We start from the raw sequence: 19,156 nt of genomic DNA, 5'->3' as shown, positions 1-19,156 counted from the left end.
ACAAAAACCTGTATAAAATACGGAACAAAAAAAAGTGTGATTTTTGTGGGATGAATTCCATCGTATGACCACACTGGATAGGACACTGTCCTTCTAGCAAGCAACAAATTACAGTAATGAAATAGTGGTGTATAATTGTGACACTTTTGCTCTATTTTAGTGTATTTAGTCAATATTTGAAAACATTTGAAATGATAGGAGTCCATCCTTCAGCTGGCTTCTCTTTCTGATTAGTTGTGATTTTCCCCCGTTTGTCTTTGTTATTACAGAAATAAAAACAAGTAAATAATTTTTCAACCCCATCTGTTGATTCAGAGAAAGAAGCAAGAGGGTTGATTTAAGGTAATGACATCTTTTTTGAAACTAGGACTGCTGCATTTTTTATGGATCTTTGGCATGTTTGCTGTCAGTGAAGTTTATTAGACTTTTTGTAAAGCATATTGTTGTCATATCTATTTAGAACTTTAAGATAAGATAAGATAAGATAAGATAAGATAAGATAAGATAAGATATTCCTTTATTAGTCCCACAAGGGGAAATTCCAATTTACAGCAGCAAAAAAGTGTCTTAGACAAAGCAGGCCATTGGCAACAGAAACACAATAGAAATTTAGAATTTTAGAAAAAACAAAATAGAGTTTTAGAAATATGCATATCTTTTTGAATTTGTTGTACATTTTTTTTCTTCTGTAACTCATTTTTGACTTTGCTTATCTTTTGCTGTTGTCAAACACAGTAGAAGAGTTCAAACTTTAAACACCTGCTGAGACTTAAATATCCGTAAAATTCAAAAAGTGATTAAAGATGGTTAACAAATCAATTTTCTACCGACCAAGTCTTAAAAAAAGACATAAACAACAAACTATTTCTTTAAACTTTCAGGTCATTTGGTGACAACCAAAAGATACTTGATACAGGATAGAAAGTCTACAACAATGGACTGCCAACACTAATGTAATCACAGCTTGATCATCTGTGCCAGTTATCAGCTATAAGATAATGTTTAATTGATAAAATGTTGAATATATGATAACATTAACTTGACCATTACTAATAATTTGTAAACTTTATCCTATTACTATTGTTTTTTTTAACAGTTAAAAGTTGTCAGATAAGGCAAATTAACTATCAATTTAATGTCTATCAATGATCATTGTTGGTGGATTAGAATGCAACTTTTCCCTGGAGATTGCCCTCCTGGCTGCACCTTGCACTGTGGAATTTCCTCTCAGCAAATCAATGACAGCCAGCTTTTCCACTCGCTTCCATCTCCCGCTGTCCACCTTGCAGTGAGGAATGTCCTAATCCATAGGGATACATGAACAAGTGCTTATAACCCCAGGAACACCACTCAGACAATTGCATTAAAAAATCAAACCTCCATTTGTTGTGAATTTATCTCCAGATGAGGCTTAGTCTGAGATCAAATTTTAAATCAGGTGGCCTTTTATCAGTAGCAACACCTACTGTTGCCGGTCCTTTATCTTGTTAGGCAATTATATGTCTTTAATCTCATTTAAAATACTTGGCATTGTTGTCATTTTCCTTCAATAGGTTTTTAAAGACATTAAGTTGATACCACTCACATACCAGCCCCACTGTAGTCTATCAGATTAACTGGGGGTCTTTGTTGCCACATACAGACCACCTGCTGCATGACAAAATGTCCCTACGCCACACTTTTACTTTCTCTCATCAGAAAACATAGCAGGAGCATCAGAGAGAGGAAAACAAAAAGACAAACAACAAAAAGGAAACCAGGACAGACGCCAATCTTCCGCCCATCAGATACCGATCAGAGCCTGGCAACCTGCTGGCATCCCTCTGGACCACTGAGATCAGTATCTGGCAACATGCTGCTTGTCCAGTAGCCGACAGCCTGGTGGCTGTCACCCAGTGCCCAGAGAGAGACATCCTCTGAGGGGCTGGGACAAAGGTGGCCGGTCCTCAGGGATTATCCATTAGCATGCTAGTCTGTGTGTTTAACACTGGCCTGAATGGAGAGGACAAGCGGCAGCACCCTGGCCTATTCTTAAGCAGGGAAGTGTTACTGTTTCAGCTGCTAATGCCGGCCTGACTTATGCATATATACGCATACATGCATACATATGAGATGAATATTTTGGTTCCATCGGTATGCCCAGTGACTTAATGACAGCTCTACGCTTTTAAAGGAGATTTGATGCAGTTAAAGCGGCATTGCAAAAACATCAGCTTTAAACTTACAATGAATTCAATAAAATGTATTTCCTTCATTATTTATTGAGATTTTACAATTTATAAAGCTCCTGTGTGGAATTTTAGCTGGTTATGCAATACAGGGAAATTAATACAGATGCCTCCTAATGTTCAGAAAAGGGGGTCAGTATCAGTCAAGATGAATGTCTTCACTGGGCTGAAACTTGTTTTTTGATGTCATCCATTCTCAATGAGCAATATATTTGACAATTAATAGTTGACTAATTGACATGCACATAGATTAGAGTCTTTCGCAGAAATAAAGAGGCCCTCCTTTGTCTACAACAGCCTCCAAAATCAACACTACCTCAAAGTCTCTAAGTCAGATCTCAGTAGATCCTTGAAGAGTGTTTCTGAATTCATGAAACAGACTGAAACCCTTACTGATTGTTTTAGCCTTGAGGTGATTGCTGCCCCTCCCTTCTCCTCTGCTGGACTACCTTCACAGTAGTAACATTGGTCTGTATACTCTGTGAGGACAATGGGGTCCATCCTGCCACTGTGGATGTTATTATTATTTCTAAGATGCCAACAATGACCTTCTCCTTCTTTCTTGTCTAGCTCTGAGGACGAAATGGTCTGCTGCATTGATAAGACCATTTTTGAGGAGATAGGAGATATTCAGAATTGACTTTACAGCTCTACTCACACAGTCGAGTGCCCAGTACTCGGGCATAGTGTACCCAGTATGGTACACTTGGGACAAAATGGAACAAGACAAGTGTTCTCTGATCCAGGCCTGGGTCCCTAATATGAAACCATCCTTTCTGGGAAAGAAATGATGACAACTGGGGGGGAGGTGTAAGATAAATTGACACCTCTCCACACTGCCTAATAAACTTTTTATTATATTTTCCACTGCAAAGATTCTGGATTAGTTATAGAACACAAAAGGGAGTTATTGCTAAAAAGGAAATACATGTGTACAAGGACGATATCAGTAATTTCACTAAAATCTACATACAGTGCCAATAAAAAGTATTCACCCCCTTGTATGTTTTACCCAGTCATGGTCAATATAATTTGGATTTTTTGACTAGAGAAAGAAATTACCAAAAAAACTTTTTATTACGTCACAGGGAGAACGGATTTCTATGAAGTAATGCCAATTACACAGAAAAATCTAAGATAAAACATGTGACCGATAGATATTCTCCCCCTTTAAAGTGCTGACACCTGTGAAGTTTTTGTGAATCAGTATTCCTGGCTACCGTTACACAATGAAGACAAAAGAACACTCCATGTGACTCAGAGAAAAAGGTTATTGAAGTTTAAGTCAGGGGATGGTTACAAAATCATTTCCCAAAGGACAGGACATCCCCAAGAGTTCAGTTAATTCATTATCAAGAAATGGAAGGAATGTGGCACGTGTGTAAATCTGCCTAGATCAGGCTGTCCTCACAAATTGAGCGACCATGCAAGAAGGAGACTAGTGAGAAAGGCCACCAAGACTCCTATGACTACTCTGAAGGAGTTATAAGCTTCAGCAGCTAAGATAGGAGAGACTGAATACTGTTGCATGGGTTCTTTAAAAGCTTTACAGGAGAGTGGCAAAGAGAAAGCCACGGTTGAAGAAAATTCTCCGCTAGAGTTCCCCGTAAGGCCTGTGGGAGACTCCATCGTCAAGTGGAAGAAAGTTCTTTGGTCTGATGAGACCACATGCTTTATAGTCATCAGACAAGACAAGTTTGTTGGACCATGCTTCACAATGGTGGCAGCATCTTGCTGTGGGAATGCTTCTCTGCAGCTGGCCCTGGAATGCATGTAAAGGCAGAGGGTAAAACTGACGTGGCAGAACAGAAGAAAATGCTGTAGGACAATCTTATTCAGTCTGCAAGAGAACTAAGATTTAGGAGTTGATTTATTTTCCAATAAGACAATGACCTGAAGTATACGGTGAAAGCTGCACAGAAATGGTTTAAAGACAACGAGATGAATGCAACGGAGTCAAAGCCCAGACCTCAATCCAATACATACCTTGTGGCTGGACTTGCAAAGGGCTGTTCACGTCTGATCCAACTCCAACCTGACTGAGCTTGAGCAGTTTTGCGAGGAAGAATCGAGTTAACTTGCAGTGTCCAGATGTGCAAGCCTGATTCAGACCTATCCACACAGACTCAATGCTGTGATTACAGCCAAAGATGACTCTGATAAATAGACTTGAAGGGGGTGAATATTTACACGGTCTCTTCTTTTACATTACATATTTTTTTCTGACATAAACTTTTAGAAATCTGTTTTCAGTTGGACATTTAATGAGTTATAATGTAATTTTTTTTCAAAAAAGCCAAATTATACTGACTATGTTGAATGTAGTGCTAGGCACTATGTGCCTGTACAGCTTAGTTAGTAGAGTGGCCAATAAAAGTACAGAGGCTGCATTCCTCTCCACATTGGTTGAAGGTTCAAATCCTACAACCTAGCGCATTATCTTCCACACTTTCTCATCATATTTTTGGTCTCTCTTCCAGCTTTCCTGTCAAAAAAGTAAAAAACATAAACCTGAAAATAAAACTGCATAGACTTAAATTTCCTTGCGGTAGCTTTCTAACCTACTAAAGCTTATTAAAAGTCATCCTCATGATGTCGCTGGTTGTCCTTTTGATCTTGCATTGACCTTTAAGTGATTACCAGACTGTGACATCCATTGATTCAGAAGAAAAAATACATATAGATGTTCAAAATCTGTGTGATTTAGGGTGATTTAGGGCTTTGTGGCATAAAAGAATAGCATGACTTGCATATGAAGGCAACATCAAGGTCTAAAACTCATGCAAAAGTTAGAAGACAAGACCAAAAGCGTGTTGAAAACAGGCGATCTTTGGTGTGATTGATCCTTAAATTCATTCAGAGAAACTCTTCTTTCTCCATAGTGATATAGCATTGTGTAAGGCTGGTTTCTTATACTCAGTGTGTGTTTGCCTAATGATGTGTAAAGACGCCTGTATGGAAATGTGCGTTTGTGAATCTTTCTCACTGATTGTGCCTCTGTGTGTCCATGATTGTGTCAATTGCTTTACTTTTTTAACCGCTGCCGTGTGTGTGATTATGTGCTCAGACTCGCTGGCTGCTGGCTGATAATAACATAAGAGGCAGTGTGTTTGTGGATCTCTTAGCCGAGGAGATTCCCACCGTGCTCAGCGTGTCTGGGTTCTGTGTGTTTTTGGGGTTGCACGCGTGACTCTGCCAGCTGTTCTATTCTTCACGACGGCCCCCGCAAACCCTGCCCAGCCCCTGTCCCTCACCGACCCCTCCTTCCCTTCTCTCAGAGGCCTGCTCTTCATCTGATAAGGGCCGTGCTGGCCAAACCCTCAGCAGTGCTCCTCACAGCCCTTCAGAGCTGCTCCATGCTCACAATACACCCTCCTTCCCCTCCACGCTAACACCATTTACATGTGAAAACACGGGGGTCTTATCTCCAGTTCACTGGAGCTATGGCACCACAGCCGAGCCAGCGTGCATGTTCATTTTTTTGTGTGAGCTAAAGTGGCCTTCATGGAGAGCTGCATAGACATCGAACATGCTCTCATATGTAGCTAAGTCTTTTTTACATCCCTAGTTGAGCTTTCTATCTCCTTCTATTTCCTGCAGAGAAATATTATCTTTAACTACATGAGCACATTAAATATACAAAAACCTCAAGAGCCTCTTTCAGCACTAGTTGAAAGAATTAAGTTCTTTATTGTCAGTGGGATATTAGCCAGCTTTATCTCACTTGTGCTGTAGCCAATAGCTAACGGCTACGCTAATACTGAATGAAAGACCCCCAAGAGAGGAAAACTAGTCTCTCTGAGGCGGCATACTGGAATATTGCCATAGCAGTCCTCATCTTTGTGCACACAAACGTCACTGCTTTCCTCACTAGTACTATGACAGCAAATTTTCCACTACAACTACACTTCCTTATTGTCGTCTTTTGCATCATCTTTGCTTCCCTCATGGGACAAAACCGACATGAGAGCATCATCCTGTCCAGTGGCAATATTTTCCAGCATATGTTCAGATTTCTCTTACCAGCTGCCGTGCAGACAGAGACAGGACAGACAGCGAAAAGAGAAGCGTGCAGGCTTTTAATTAAACTTTGTGTAGTTAAGGGCTCGGGCTAAGCAAACATGGGGCCTCCAGCTTCAGAGTTTAAGATGAGGGAAAGGACCCAACATTGGATGGATGAGGGAGGTGGGGTGACTGGTAAGGGGGGGAGTGAATATGAGAGATGTGTGAGTGTGGGAAGATAATAGATGAGCAGAGCAGGATAAAGGACTATTAGGAAGAGAGGGGCAGGTAGAAGGGGCTGGGCCTGTGCTGTCAGAGATGATATCACGTTATCTGATGTATCATAATGTCATGCGGATATTGGGGTGGGAGGGGTCGGATGAGATGCAGGGTTTTGTGGGACATTACAATGAAAATAGGGGGCGACTTGTGAGATTATATTCATTTATGTATGTCAGAACAGATGTAGATAGTTGCCATGAATTTGTGATATGCAGCTCTGAGCCTGAATGCTAAACTGTTTAGCATTCTAGTACCACACGTTACTTTCCTAAACCTCAACAAAATACATTCAGAGTTAAAGGACAAAGACATAAAGAGTTTCATCTTTGCACATTAGCAGATTCTGCTGTGGAGTTTATAGTGACATGCTGACATCTGCTGGGAGAAAGAAAAACTGCAGATCCATGGAGAGGAATACTCCAGTCTAGAGCAGTGGTTCTCAACTGGTCTAGCCTCAGGACTCACCAATATCTTGGATGACAAATTGCGACCCAAATTTCCAAAAATTTTCAACAATGCACATTTAGTTAGTAAAAATGTTGAACTTAAGATCTTGGATGGCACAGAATTTATGACAGGAAAAAACTGCTATCTTTTACATCCCCCTTTCCCCATGATAACGTGCAAATTTTAGCCAATTTTCCAGAGATTTTTGAGAAATTGTTTCATTAACATGGTAAAATAAGCTTTTTATTGCAAGAAAATAAGGTAAATGAGTTGAAAATATTGATAAAACATTTAAATTTACCCATTATCACAATAAAACTGAGCAAAATAAACAGTATGGTTGCATGTTCTTCATAGACTTTTGCCACCATTTTTTTCCAGACACACATTCATGACCCACTGAAAACTGCTCTGCAACCCACTTTTGGGTCCTGACCCATTAGTTGAGAACCATTGCTCTTGAACAGTGGTATTCAGTGGGTCACAGTTGTGTGCCAAGATAAATAAATGTTGTAATAAGTCAGTGATGTAAAGAAGCTCTGAGTGGCCATACAGCCTCAAACTTTATTTTGCCAACATAAGTAAATTTGGGTTGTTTTCTCTAGATCTTATCTTATGTATCTCATCATCTGGAGACAGGGGTGTCCAAACTACAGCCCATGGGCCTGTTGTCCATTTCAATCAGTCCACAGCCAGAAATACAATCAAATACATGATAAGGACAAACGTATTTCACCAAATTCAGGTGTTTCAATCAGACCTGTTGCCAGAGGTGTGTCAAATCAAACACTTAGCCTTGCAGTCTCCATTTGTAAACATTTGTGATACAAAATGGGTCATTCTGAAGAGCTCAGTGACTTCAAGCATGGTACTGTGATAGATAACACTTTTGTAATTTGACAGTTTATAAAATTTCACCACCGCTCAATTTTTCCACTGTCAGCTGCAATTGGGATATTTTCAGGAAGTGGAAGCATTTAGAAACAACAGCAACTCAGTGGGAGACCATAAATACATAGAGCAGTTTATTCTATTTGCAGTTGAGCTCTCAAGAACACGCAGTATTTTTCTGATAGAGAAAAATGCAATAAAAAGTTCGTATTGATCTTTAAACAGCAGAACAGTTATGTTTTAATTTCAGAGGAGTTTAAAAATCTGTATTTTGAGCAACAACACTGATTTCTTTTCACAACTTGTGTCATAGGTCTTGGCATGCTTTCCTGCAGTCTTTCACAGTGATGTTAGTTTATCTTATACCAGCCTGGGTGGGCTTGTCGGATGTGAACTAAATCAGATCCTTATGTCAATGAGTGAGACTTACCTGAGTTGAAATTCAATAGACACTGAAGAAAATGACCTGCATGCATTTAGAAATGCTGCTTTAAGGAACATTTGGAGTGTCAGTTCATTTTCCTCCATTAACAGGTTGTTGTTGTACGTGTTATATCATTCAATATACTTTACTTTTTTTAATTTGCTGTGGCCCAATCAAAATTAGATGACCAGTGAGCCATAGTTTAGACACTCCTAATATGCCATTGAAACGTCCCAAACCCTGGGGTGCAGATGGCCCAACCATTTTTCCTGTGAGCCCCCCTTACTTGTAAAGAAAGTGGGCTGAGGACCCCAAGGACCCACTTAAACAAAAGGTGATACATGGATGTCAAAAATTAACAGCAAATTTAATAGTTTTAATTTTTCAAATCTAAATAAAAAAGCCCCACACAATGTTTTTCTTACCTAGAAACATTTGCATTAACCATTCACATGTTTTATTTTGCTTTTAGTTAGTAGGTAATCTAATTTTGGCAACCTTAAAGCAGACAGAGCCTCATGCTTCCCCTGAAATCTCAGGCGCCCCCCTCATATGGGGTCCCGGACCCCAGGTTGGAAACCAGTGGCCAAGTGGTTAGGTTGTGTGCCATGTACAAGGGCGGCCTGGGTTCTGGCCTGTGGCTCTTTCACGGCATATCATTACCCACTCTCTCACCACTGTTTCCAGTTCTGTCCTATCCTTCAAATAAAGGGGGAAAAGCTGGTAACTTCCAGCAGCAAGTCAAGAAAGGAGGACAAAAAACCAGGCATAATCACACTCAGTCTTATAGACTATTTTGACTGATCATCCATCTGACAAGCATGTTTTTGGACTGTGAGAGGAAGTCAAAGTAACCAGAGAGAACATGCAAACTCCACACAGAAAGGCCCTGCCCAACAAGGATTTGAATCAGGAAGCTTTTTGCTGTGATGTGATGGTGCCAACCACTTTACAGCTGTTCAGCCCATGTATAGAAATAATAGATTACATTCATTAACTAAACACTTCAACCTTGAAAAATGGCCACAGTTAAATGATGCTCATGTTTTCATGGATTAAAAAGATTAATTAAAAAACAGTTCATCATTCTGGGTGCATTTTTGAAAAAACTACTTCTGTGAGTTTCAGTGTGTTCAGCTAAGAATCATTCTGACTGCAGGGCTTTCATTTACACACAGCATTGTTATATCGTCATCAGGCAGCGTTTCATTCTGTCCATCAACAGTGTTGACTTAGAGAGCTATAGCGCGCTAAATCTTTATTACATGTGGATCTGTGATCTACGCTCTGTGTGTCTAAGGCAAACACTCATAGTACAGCGGCAGTTTTCCAATAACCATATCATATGGTATATTAGTTTACTGAGAAATGTAATAGAAAGACTCACGCACAGGATCTGAGTGAGAATTTTATATTACTTTCAATATACAGAATACAAGAGATGAAAAGATCAAGATAGGCAGCGTCACAGATATGTAAATATCCTCATGGGATCAGGAAAACATGGCATTCAATCTTTAATGTTCCACATCAACAAATGAAGATAGAAACGAGGAGAGAGAGACTGGCATAAATTTATCCTGAGAAATGCTTTCCAGTTTTACAACAAATATAACAATGATGATTTTTTAATTCAATAATCCTTTATATGCTTCCAAACTATAAAAGTACAAACACTTGGGACACAGAATCATTCCTTTGGAGGGTCATATTCGTGTATTAATGATTATCTTTGGTTTGATTGTTTTCCAGCTCGATCACTGCCAGAGAATTAAAACACAAACACATTTAAACATTCAAATCTCAATTTAAACTCTACTTTAAATAGATCTTTCCCTATATGTACAGTGTCACACCAACAACTCTGAAATGAACAAAAAATGTCAATACAAAACAGGTAGTACAAGTAATAAAGGATCCTTCAGATATGGATGTTTAGCAGTCATAGTAATACTACAGAGGAGGATGTACCAAAAATACACAAAACTGGAGGTATATACATTACAAAATCAAAAGTAAAAGCTAATCCAGGTATGCTAAAATGTGTGCTGTTGTTTGATTGTGCTTTGTGATTTCAGTACAGACGGACATTTAAAGGTGTTATAAATAAGTTGGTCAATCCTATACAAACGCACAAACAATAAACAGGCAGGAAATAAGGCCTCAGAAGAATATCTGTATTTCTGTTTTGACTGTGTGTAAAAAAAAATGATGGTCTGATGTTATCTTAGTAAACACATGTTGCTCTTATACTTGGAGGAATGATTTCTATAACTACCTATGAATAAATACTTGTAGAATTTCTGCCAAACATTGTTTAAAAATCTCAGTGGTCCTCTTCACATTTTTCAACCTAATAAAAACGAGAAAGGCTGTTGAATTACTGTGAAAAAAACACAAAACTATTATAGCATATTTAGAATAACTTTGCACTATTGCTAACTCTGAGTTTAGCATGACGTACTGTAAAAATATTACTAAGTACCATTCAGATCAAATCATTGCCAGGAAGCAGGCGTACTTCTGTTTGTTTTGTATAATCACAGCTGGATGGATTTTTGTTTGGCTGCTAAATTCGGTCAGTAATACTTTAGTATTTATAAGAGCCCCACATATTAAACATGTTGACTTTTTTAGATTAACATGTGTGCTTTTAGTTGTAAAACAGAAACATTCTAAATTTCTACGTTTTGAGAAATTTGCACCACTGACTGTCAGAGACAACACTATTCACAATGTAATGCAGTATCTAGTGACCATCACTGTATGCATATCACTGTATCACAATATACTTAAAGTGAGTACACACTATTATGCTGTGCCATCTGAATTCTGAGTATCATTATAGCTTATATAATGTTCTCATTGTATCCAACAATGCTTAGTCAATGGCAGTGAACACCTACTAGCAATTATCCCAGCAACATTTACCATCATGCACTGCAGTTCAAAGCTTTAACAAGCAGAAAATTACTTGTGACTACTCTCATTCAAGCCAGATGAAAGAGAGAATGACCTGTCTGAACATAAACACAAGTTACTATTTGAGGAATTTTTACCTACATTTTTATCTTGTCCTAAAGGATTTTAAATGGAATAATTTTTTTTTTCCTTATTGTTACTGAGACATGGCCATTACAGGATATGTACGCATGGATAAATGAGAAATGGCACAAAAATATGTATCATTGCTATGCTAAAAACTCACAGAACTTTATTTTTAACGATCATTTTAATATTTTGTAAAAATGCATTGAGCATAGTATTAGCTTTCAGTGAAATTCTACAGTTACTTTTGATACCCAGCCATCGTTGCAACACATTTTAATTATGAAACAGTGTTTACATCATTGTCCATGGTTGGAGTAGTGACTGAAACCAGTTTGTCTTTGTGCCAGTAAGTACACTATATAGTCCACATTTGACATTATTTATAGGGAATAGGGAGTAATGAATGAGATCCACATGTAGGCTACCATTGCTGTACAAGGCATTCTTGGTTGTTCATAGAAAACAGACTTGTTTAAGATTGTTAAGCACTTTTCTAGTAGTCAGACTCCAAATCGTTTTTTTGAGCCACAGGTCACATCTACCCATTCACATCACATTCATCCACATTCGTACCCCGAAGGTGGAGGCTGTCATCAGTATAACTAATCCCATTCATATGCAGCCATACATATCCACACATAACTGATGCAGCAATGGTAGTAATTTGGGGTTAAGTGTCTTGCCCAATGACACATTAACATTCAACTACAGAAGTCACCGACTGTCTAGTTGAGAGACAGCTGACTCTGGCTACTGAGCCACTGTCAACTCCGAATGGTAGGGATGTAACGGTATCAAAATCTGCCGGTATGATAATACCTCAGTAACAAGTCCACAGTACAGCATTAATTGCTGTTTAAAAACAAAAACAACACAAAAACAAGAAAGGATTTAACAAAAAAAGTGGTGTCCGTCACCTTTTCTCTGCTCTCTTTTCTTGACAGCGGGATTTAAAAATTGTTACAATAACCAACTTTCCCCAATGGGGGATCAGAAAAGGCATATCATATTGTATCGTATCGTATCATATCTTAATTGTTCATGCTATGGATACTATGAATTGTTCATACTATGGAGCTCCATCTTTTAAGCCCTTTTAAATTGAAGTGCAGTAAATTTTTAAGTATAAGGAAGAATAATAAGGAGCAAGTTACTGTCACACAGATCAAGGTGAGGACAATCAGAAAAATGGATGATAAAAAATTATGCATACAGAGGGTGGTTAAACGCACATCACGTTCAAGTGCAGGGCATTTCGAATTTGTCATCATCAACCAGAGTGAACTGCACAACAAAGGCAGCCTACACGTGGAGTTACCGTTTGAATTTTCTCAAAATGTAGAAACCAAATGGCTTTCTTTGTACATCACAAATATGACACTACTGTTAAACCAGTAAGGTATAACACTGTAATATGTAGGTTTCCCCTAGAAGCTCCCTGAAGGAACTTTCAGTCCATGTTAGTTTTGGCGCCCTCTGTGAAAAAGCAAAGTATTTTGTCTCCTAGCTTATCTTGCCCTGCACATGCTTAGGTCATGTTCTAGTGAAAAAATCTTGCCCTGCTTACTTTTCAAAACCAACAGTATCACCCATTGTGAATTGTTGAAGTAGAAAACATGAATGAAAGTGGTTTCTGCTCCTAACTTATGGCAGCAGTTACAAGCTTTAAATATTACACCTCATAAGAGCTTCAAAATGTGTTTAAAATCTAGCACATTACATGTAATGATCTGAATAAACTAAGTCCTGAAATGTAGAAGTACCTCTAAGCAGAAAAATATTATCCAACATCTCACTCACAAAAATGAGCTCCCATAAACTCTACACTAAAACACTGTTGAATGAATTGTGAAGTGAGTCAGAACAATCAAAATGATAACATGACACCAAAGGAAGCAATGACTAACAGAGCACTGAAAATGTGAATGAACGGTAGTAGGAGACTCAGATATGGTCAAAGTTAGGTAAAAATGTCATTACTGTAAGTGCAGCCTATTTCAACAGACTAAAACTGATGATGCATTATTTTAATGTGTTACTCATGAAGAAGTAGTGATGCTGTGACACCACTAGGTGGCGCCTGCACACCAGGTCAGCTTTACAGGCACTGGTCTTAGCACAGTGCTCAGTGAAACAATGTACAGGCAGTGAGTGACGAGCTCTGTTCAGCCTGCAGTCTCCATGTCCCTGCTGATTCTCCTCCTCTTTATTCCAGACTGTCCCAGCCTCATGTGGCCCTGCAGCCCGCTCCTTCAGTCCTTTACTCTCTGAGTCTTCAGAGTCTACAAAAGAGCGGCTACAGCTGGTCTGACTCTTCTCTGGGGCTTGCACTCGGCTGGGCGCCTGAGGCCACAGTTCTGGGTGTGGAGGGTGCAGATTGATGTGCTGCAGGGCGGCTCAAAGGGTCTTGTGGGTCCTCGTATTGAGGCAACTCTCCCTCTGATGGAAGCTCCCCGTCTGGGAGGTAGGGGGGAGGAGGGAGATCAAACCAGGGAGGCCGACTGGGGGAGAAAATGGAGGAAACAGAGAGAGGAGGGACATGATGTCAGAGCTGCGAGATATTACATATGGACACTGTGATTTATAGTTCTTGACTGGAACCAGCAGCTAGCAGAGATGCTGTTTGAGAAAAAATACTCTCTACTGTACAAAGTAGTAAAACTGTAGTGTCTTTAGCCTCACATTAAAAAGGCACAGTATTTTTTACTAAATAGCTCATTTACCGCATCTTTATTATTTATATTCATCTACGTTATTGAGCAAATGCTCAAAAGCTTTCTGGGCTTTAGAATAAATATTAGGGATCACCTTTTAAAACAGTCAAATTTTTCTGTTTTAAATTATGAATGAGCAGGCAGTTGATTAGAAAATAAACTAATTGTAAACTATAAAAAGCACAACAGAGACAAACACTGATTGAATGAGATATATATTTAGTAGTTCTTAGTGCAGGGTTGTCTGTATGGGAGAAAATTGATTGATGTATCAAAATTATCCTGCAAGCAAATCAAACGAAAGTTCTATGATCTATCTATGTCTGTTTAAACACACTACTATATATCTTCAAATAAAGGCTGATCTCAATTACCAGTGAACAACAAGTCTCTTTAGCTTTCCAGCTGTGTGGTTATATTTAGACCATAAACTGTATATTTAAATGGATAGAGGAAGGGCTGCTTGGGAGTAAAGCTAAACTAGCTAGAGCTAGCTCCCCCTGGAGACTGGCTGCAGTATTGATCATACACCCCACCTCCTCCATGTCAACAGATAGGACATAATTTCAACTACAAAAAAGTAAAAATACATGTCAAATATTTTTTTTCTAAAACCTTGACTCTGCCTTGACAGCCACTTACTTTAATGACTTATGTCCAAGCTTTCCTTTTATGGAGAAGTTTTGTTAAAAGTTGTTATTTTGAGGGTGCAGAAGACAGAGTGGTTTAAGGCACGCCCCATGTACATGGTGGCCCGGGTCCAGGTCTGGCATGTGACTTTCTCAACCCTGTTTCCTACTCTATCCACTGTCCTCTTCTATGAACAAAGAAACCCAAAAATATATCTTTTGAAAAATAGTTATTTGATTTAACCCTGTCAGCCCGACATTGTTATGACCACGAGTTCATAAAAACTTTAATAACTTTTAAACCATAAATTGGTTAAAAAACTATTTTTACTCTTGAAGCAAGCTGTTTCACCATTCAGATGCCTTCAAATCCCTTACAGTAGCTTTTCTAGGGAGCCTGAAACTTGGGTGACTTTTCAAGATTAAATCCACAGAAGTAAATCCAACATTGAATATCTTCTAATTCATTTTTTAATCAATTTTTTGCCTTTGCGGCTAATGTTAACCACCATATTGTTTTCCCAGAATGCTTTGTGAGGGCTGTTAACCAATGGCAGGCTGTGCCGTCGTTGTGTCATGCTGTGTTAAACTGCACATGTCTACCTGGGCGGGTCATGCAGGGCAGAATGGAGAGAAAGAGAGACAGAGAGCCTGTGATGTGGATCTCTGTGTCACTGCAGACAGGGACGGCTTTGAGAAGTGGCTCAAATACCAGCAATACAAAGGAGCACAATTTTTTGTAACTATTTCAGTATTTTGAAGACCTTTGTCACAGAATGATGTTTTTTTTTTAACTTTTTGGCCCTGAAGAGATGGAAGAACAAGTTTTTGCAAAAAGTCTTAGTCATTATTATTTACTGTGTCACACATAAAATGTTTGATTTTTAATTGCCATTTAGGTTTTTTATTTGTCTTCACAGTCCCATAAGTTTTTTACATTACTAGAGCACACATTTTCTTACAGCCCAAGTTTTTCTGAAAAAAAAAAGGATGTTTATCAGTCCGTGGTGCCTGTGCACCATGGGGTTGATGTTTTTACTAGCTCTTTAAGGCAATAAGTCTGGGTGAGACAAAGGGGTTTAGAAAACAGCTTTGGGCTGTAAGGGTTAAAGAAGAGCAGATGAAATGCCTTAATCAGAAGCTCTCTTGGCAAATGCAGTTCCTTGTAGCGTGCTTAACTGGTTTACTAGAGTAGAGGAGCTCCAAACTGACACTGGAACCTGTTCTGCTGTGGACTTTACTGGCCAGAAAGATAGCCGTTTCTTCAGCTTTATATAGTTTAACGTGAGGAAGGGGCATGGTGTCAAGTCCATGGCAGTCTACCTCCAGAACCTTTAAACATCTAGGCTGATTTCTTGCTGCACTGTGTTTTTATTTGGTTCTTTCTTCTATTTTAGTAAAACTGTATGTCTCCCATGTTTCTGTCATGTCTTTTGAGCTGTGTCATGACACCAGTACTTGGCTCAGTATAATGAAAGGAGACCAAGAGGAGCTATGCTGTAAAATACAGCCGCAAGTTTTGACAAATAATCGTCGGTCTCAGATGAATCCTGTATTTATTCATTGTTTATCTGGTTGTCTGGTCAGACAGCCAAATAAACAATAAATAAATACACTGTTTGATGCCATACATCGTATTTAGTTATTGCCCTGGCTGTACAGAAGAAGAGGGTGAATGATCAGCTGCTGTTTATGTCCCAATGAATCCACAGCATGCAAGCAATGGATAGCTTGGCATTAAAACCTCCTACTAGTTGATCATGATGAGGAATAAAGGAAGTTACACCTTGGCCTGTGAAAGGGAGGATGATAAAGCCTTTGCTGCTTGGCTTTGGATGGAAATAAAGATTGATATAACAATGAAAACAGCCTCTTTTGTTCTGCAAAAAGATCTTTACGGTATAAAATGTGTGTTAAACGACAAATACAACCCACACTGATATGTTAAGGCTGCTTCATAGGCCTCTGCACAGCACAAATAATTCATAATTGATATGTTTTTTAATAACCTATTAACAGAAAACATTCTTTATTCTATATTTTCTAATCTTTACAGTGCTCAAGTTTTGTTCTGAAATAACCAAAAGCCTATTTCATACAACATCTGTTCAAAATAAATGCAGGTGGGTTTTAGAGATTAAAACGAATTAAACTGGGCTTTATATCAAAGTTTGATGGTGCATTAGATGTAACTTTTCCAAAAAGACAACTTTCATACTTCTACAGGGCTCAGATAAAGGATTTTAAACTTTCATGCAGCTGTCTATATCCTTATTTGTCTCACCTAACGTCCATAACAGCCTGTGAGTATGATGGAGGTGAGTCCATGGAGGAGAGTCCAGAAGGATAAAGTGTCCCAGACAGCAGCTGCAGTGCCTGAGGGGTGGAGCGGCACTGCCCGACTGTGGTAGGGGAGTCAGGGGAGAGACCTGAACTTCCTGGGTGGACGTGGCCCCGGTCCAAGATGACAAGACGGGACAGCAGCAACGGCTGATGGTGGTGATGATGGTGATGCGAGCTCCCTCTCACGCCCCTGGGCAGCAGGACACTCCGCTTCCTCTGGTGATGGAGCACCAGGGCGAGCAGTGCCACCACTAGGACGAAGATGACAGCGCTGCCGATGACGGCGTAGGTGATGCTGGGGTAGTAGCGCAGACGGTAGTCCAGCGTGACAAATTCCTGCCCTGGAGCTTCTGTTGGCAGAGACGAAGAGATACAAAACAAATTAAGGATTGAGAAAGAGAGGATGAGATCTGGAAAGAAAAAAAGAAAAATTAAGCATGAAGAGGAGGAAGAGGAGCAACATCTAAGAGAATTAAAGACCAGAAAAAGGAGTGTTTGTTGTGGAGCTATGGGAATGAAGACATGATTATGAAGGGCTAAACTGTATTTCAGGTTTATCCTGCATTGTGTTTTAATACAGGCAGGATATGATAATGCAACATAATAAGCAAAACAGCATTCATTTTCCAGAGGATCCAGGGACAAGAACAACAAGCAGCATAGTGTATACTGCAGAGGCAAGCTGTGAGCCCTTAGTTCAAAAGTAATGTCCTCACCCTTTATACAAAATACAAGAGAAGAAACAAGGAGGCTAAATAATTCTTTACGAGGGCATAACAGCTCACAGCAGCTTTAGATAAAGCTCGACTTGGGTTGCTGAGCATTGAAGATGAGAGAAGGCGGAGGAACACCAGGGGCCGTCACAGATTACCATGTTTGTCGCAGGGGGGAGAAGGGGATGTCTGCAAACTACTTAGAGAGCCGTGGCCAGCTGTAAAAAAATGCAGAGCTGCCTGAAATGAGGGAAGGGACTACTGTAATTCCAAAGAGCGGAGCAGGTTATTATTCCAGATGGGATAAGGGAATAGTACTTAAACATTTCCGCTGACTGATATTACAGAGGGAGAATTTCAATCACGTCGAGGCTCATGTAAATGGTGTTTCTGGTGCTTACCGGTACCCAGCACTGTTGTACCAAAGGGAGAAGGAGGAAGGAATTGTATTTATGACAGAGCTAGCTGCAGCAGGGCTGTGCTAATGAGAAATGTGCAACATAAAAGTATTTTACAGCAGCTGTTTGAGTTTAAATTACACAAATGCCTTGGGCGCCCGTAAACATCAAACCTATGTTTGCCTCGTAAAAAGTTCAAACACTCAAGAGATTTTTTTCCAATGTTCTCCGGACAACATCGAAAAAACAACCTATTAACTCCTTTATACACCTAAAAGGACTCACATTTCTGTCCACAAGCTATCATGTAGACGGCCGAGGATACTGCCCAGAAAGCTTACCAGAAATTGGCCATTATGAAATATCTCCAGGTTGAATCGGTAGTTTGAAAATGCTTCCATCTGTAAGGATTAGACCCAAAAAGTGCAAAGTAGGCAGGCAGTTCTGGAGCTTTTTGAAGTATTCCAGACTTACATAGACTTACAGGCTCTTGGGGGATATTGCATTTAGCACGGAGTAGATATTCCCCCCACATGTACAAGCTGAAGCAACAGGGCCTCAGAGAATTCAGGGAAACGTGCACAGCTCTGCAAAGAGTCAACTGAAGTGACCCTGCTGTATTGAGTTACATGTCTGATCCACAAGAACAGTATCAATGACAGAGAACTCCGCTTTCTGATTCCCTGAAGATTAATATCTCTGTTAATATGGGCTGGAGCTGAGATCAAACACTAAATGAGGTCACAGTGTGTATTTAAAGGAACAGTTTCACATTTTGGAAAGTAAGGATTGCTCTTTTTAGATGAGATTGGACAGCATTTGTTCTCATTTCAGTACATGAAGGTAAAACTAGCAACCAGTTAGCTTAGCTTAGCTTAAATACTGAAAACATGGGGGACAACAGCTAGCCTGGACATTCTTATAAAGTGAGATTTAACCAGGGTTAGGGCTGGATATTTCCTGTAAAGAGTCTACAGAGGAATTGTGAGGTCATATGACAACAACTGAGTCCAACGGGTTGCATGTAAACAACA

The 19,156-nt window shown here is 39.5% G+C and overlaps 1 protein-coding gene across 2 annotated transcripts in view; it reads right to left on the bottom strand.

The window, feature by feature from the left end:
- Positions 1 to 9,675: 9,675 nt before the first annotated feature.
- ldlrad3 (low density lipoprotein receptor class A domain containing 3) overlaps positions 9,676 to 19,156 on the bottom strand; it is a 154,605-nt gene continuing 145,124 nt past the window's right edge. For both annotated transcript variants that reach the window (XM_041796205.1, XM_041796206.1), the window contains exons 5-6: positions 16,953 to 17,361; positions 9,676 to 13,826 (exon numbers count right to left, since the gene is read on the bottom strand). In XM_041796205.1, the coding sequence (XP_041652139.1) occupies positions 13,622 to 13,826; positions 16,953 to 17,361 (614 nt within the window). In that variant the 3' untranslated portion in view covers positions 9,676 to 13,621. The remainder of the gene's footprint in view (positions 13,827 to 16,952; positions 17,362 to 19,156) is intronic.

This window comes from Cheilinus undulatus, linkage group 9 (assembly GCF_018320785.1).
Source record: "Cheilinus undulatus linkage group 9, ASM1832078v1, whole genome shotgun sequence".
NCBI lineage: Eukaryota > Metazoa > Chordata > Actinopteri > Labriformes > Labridae > Cheilinus > Cheilinus undulatus.
Note: the sequence above shows the minus strand (reverse complement) of the source record. Positions and strands in the feature narration are given on the sequence as shown.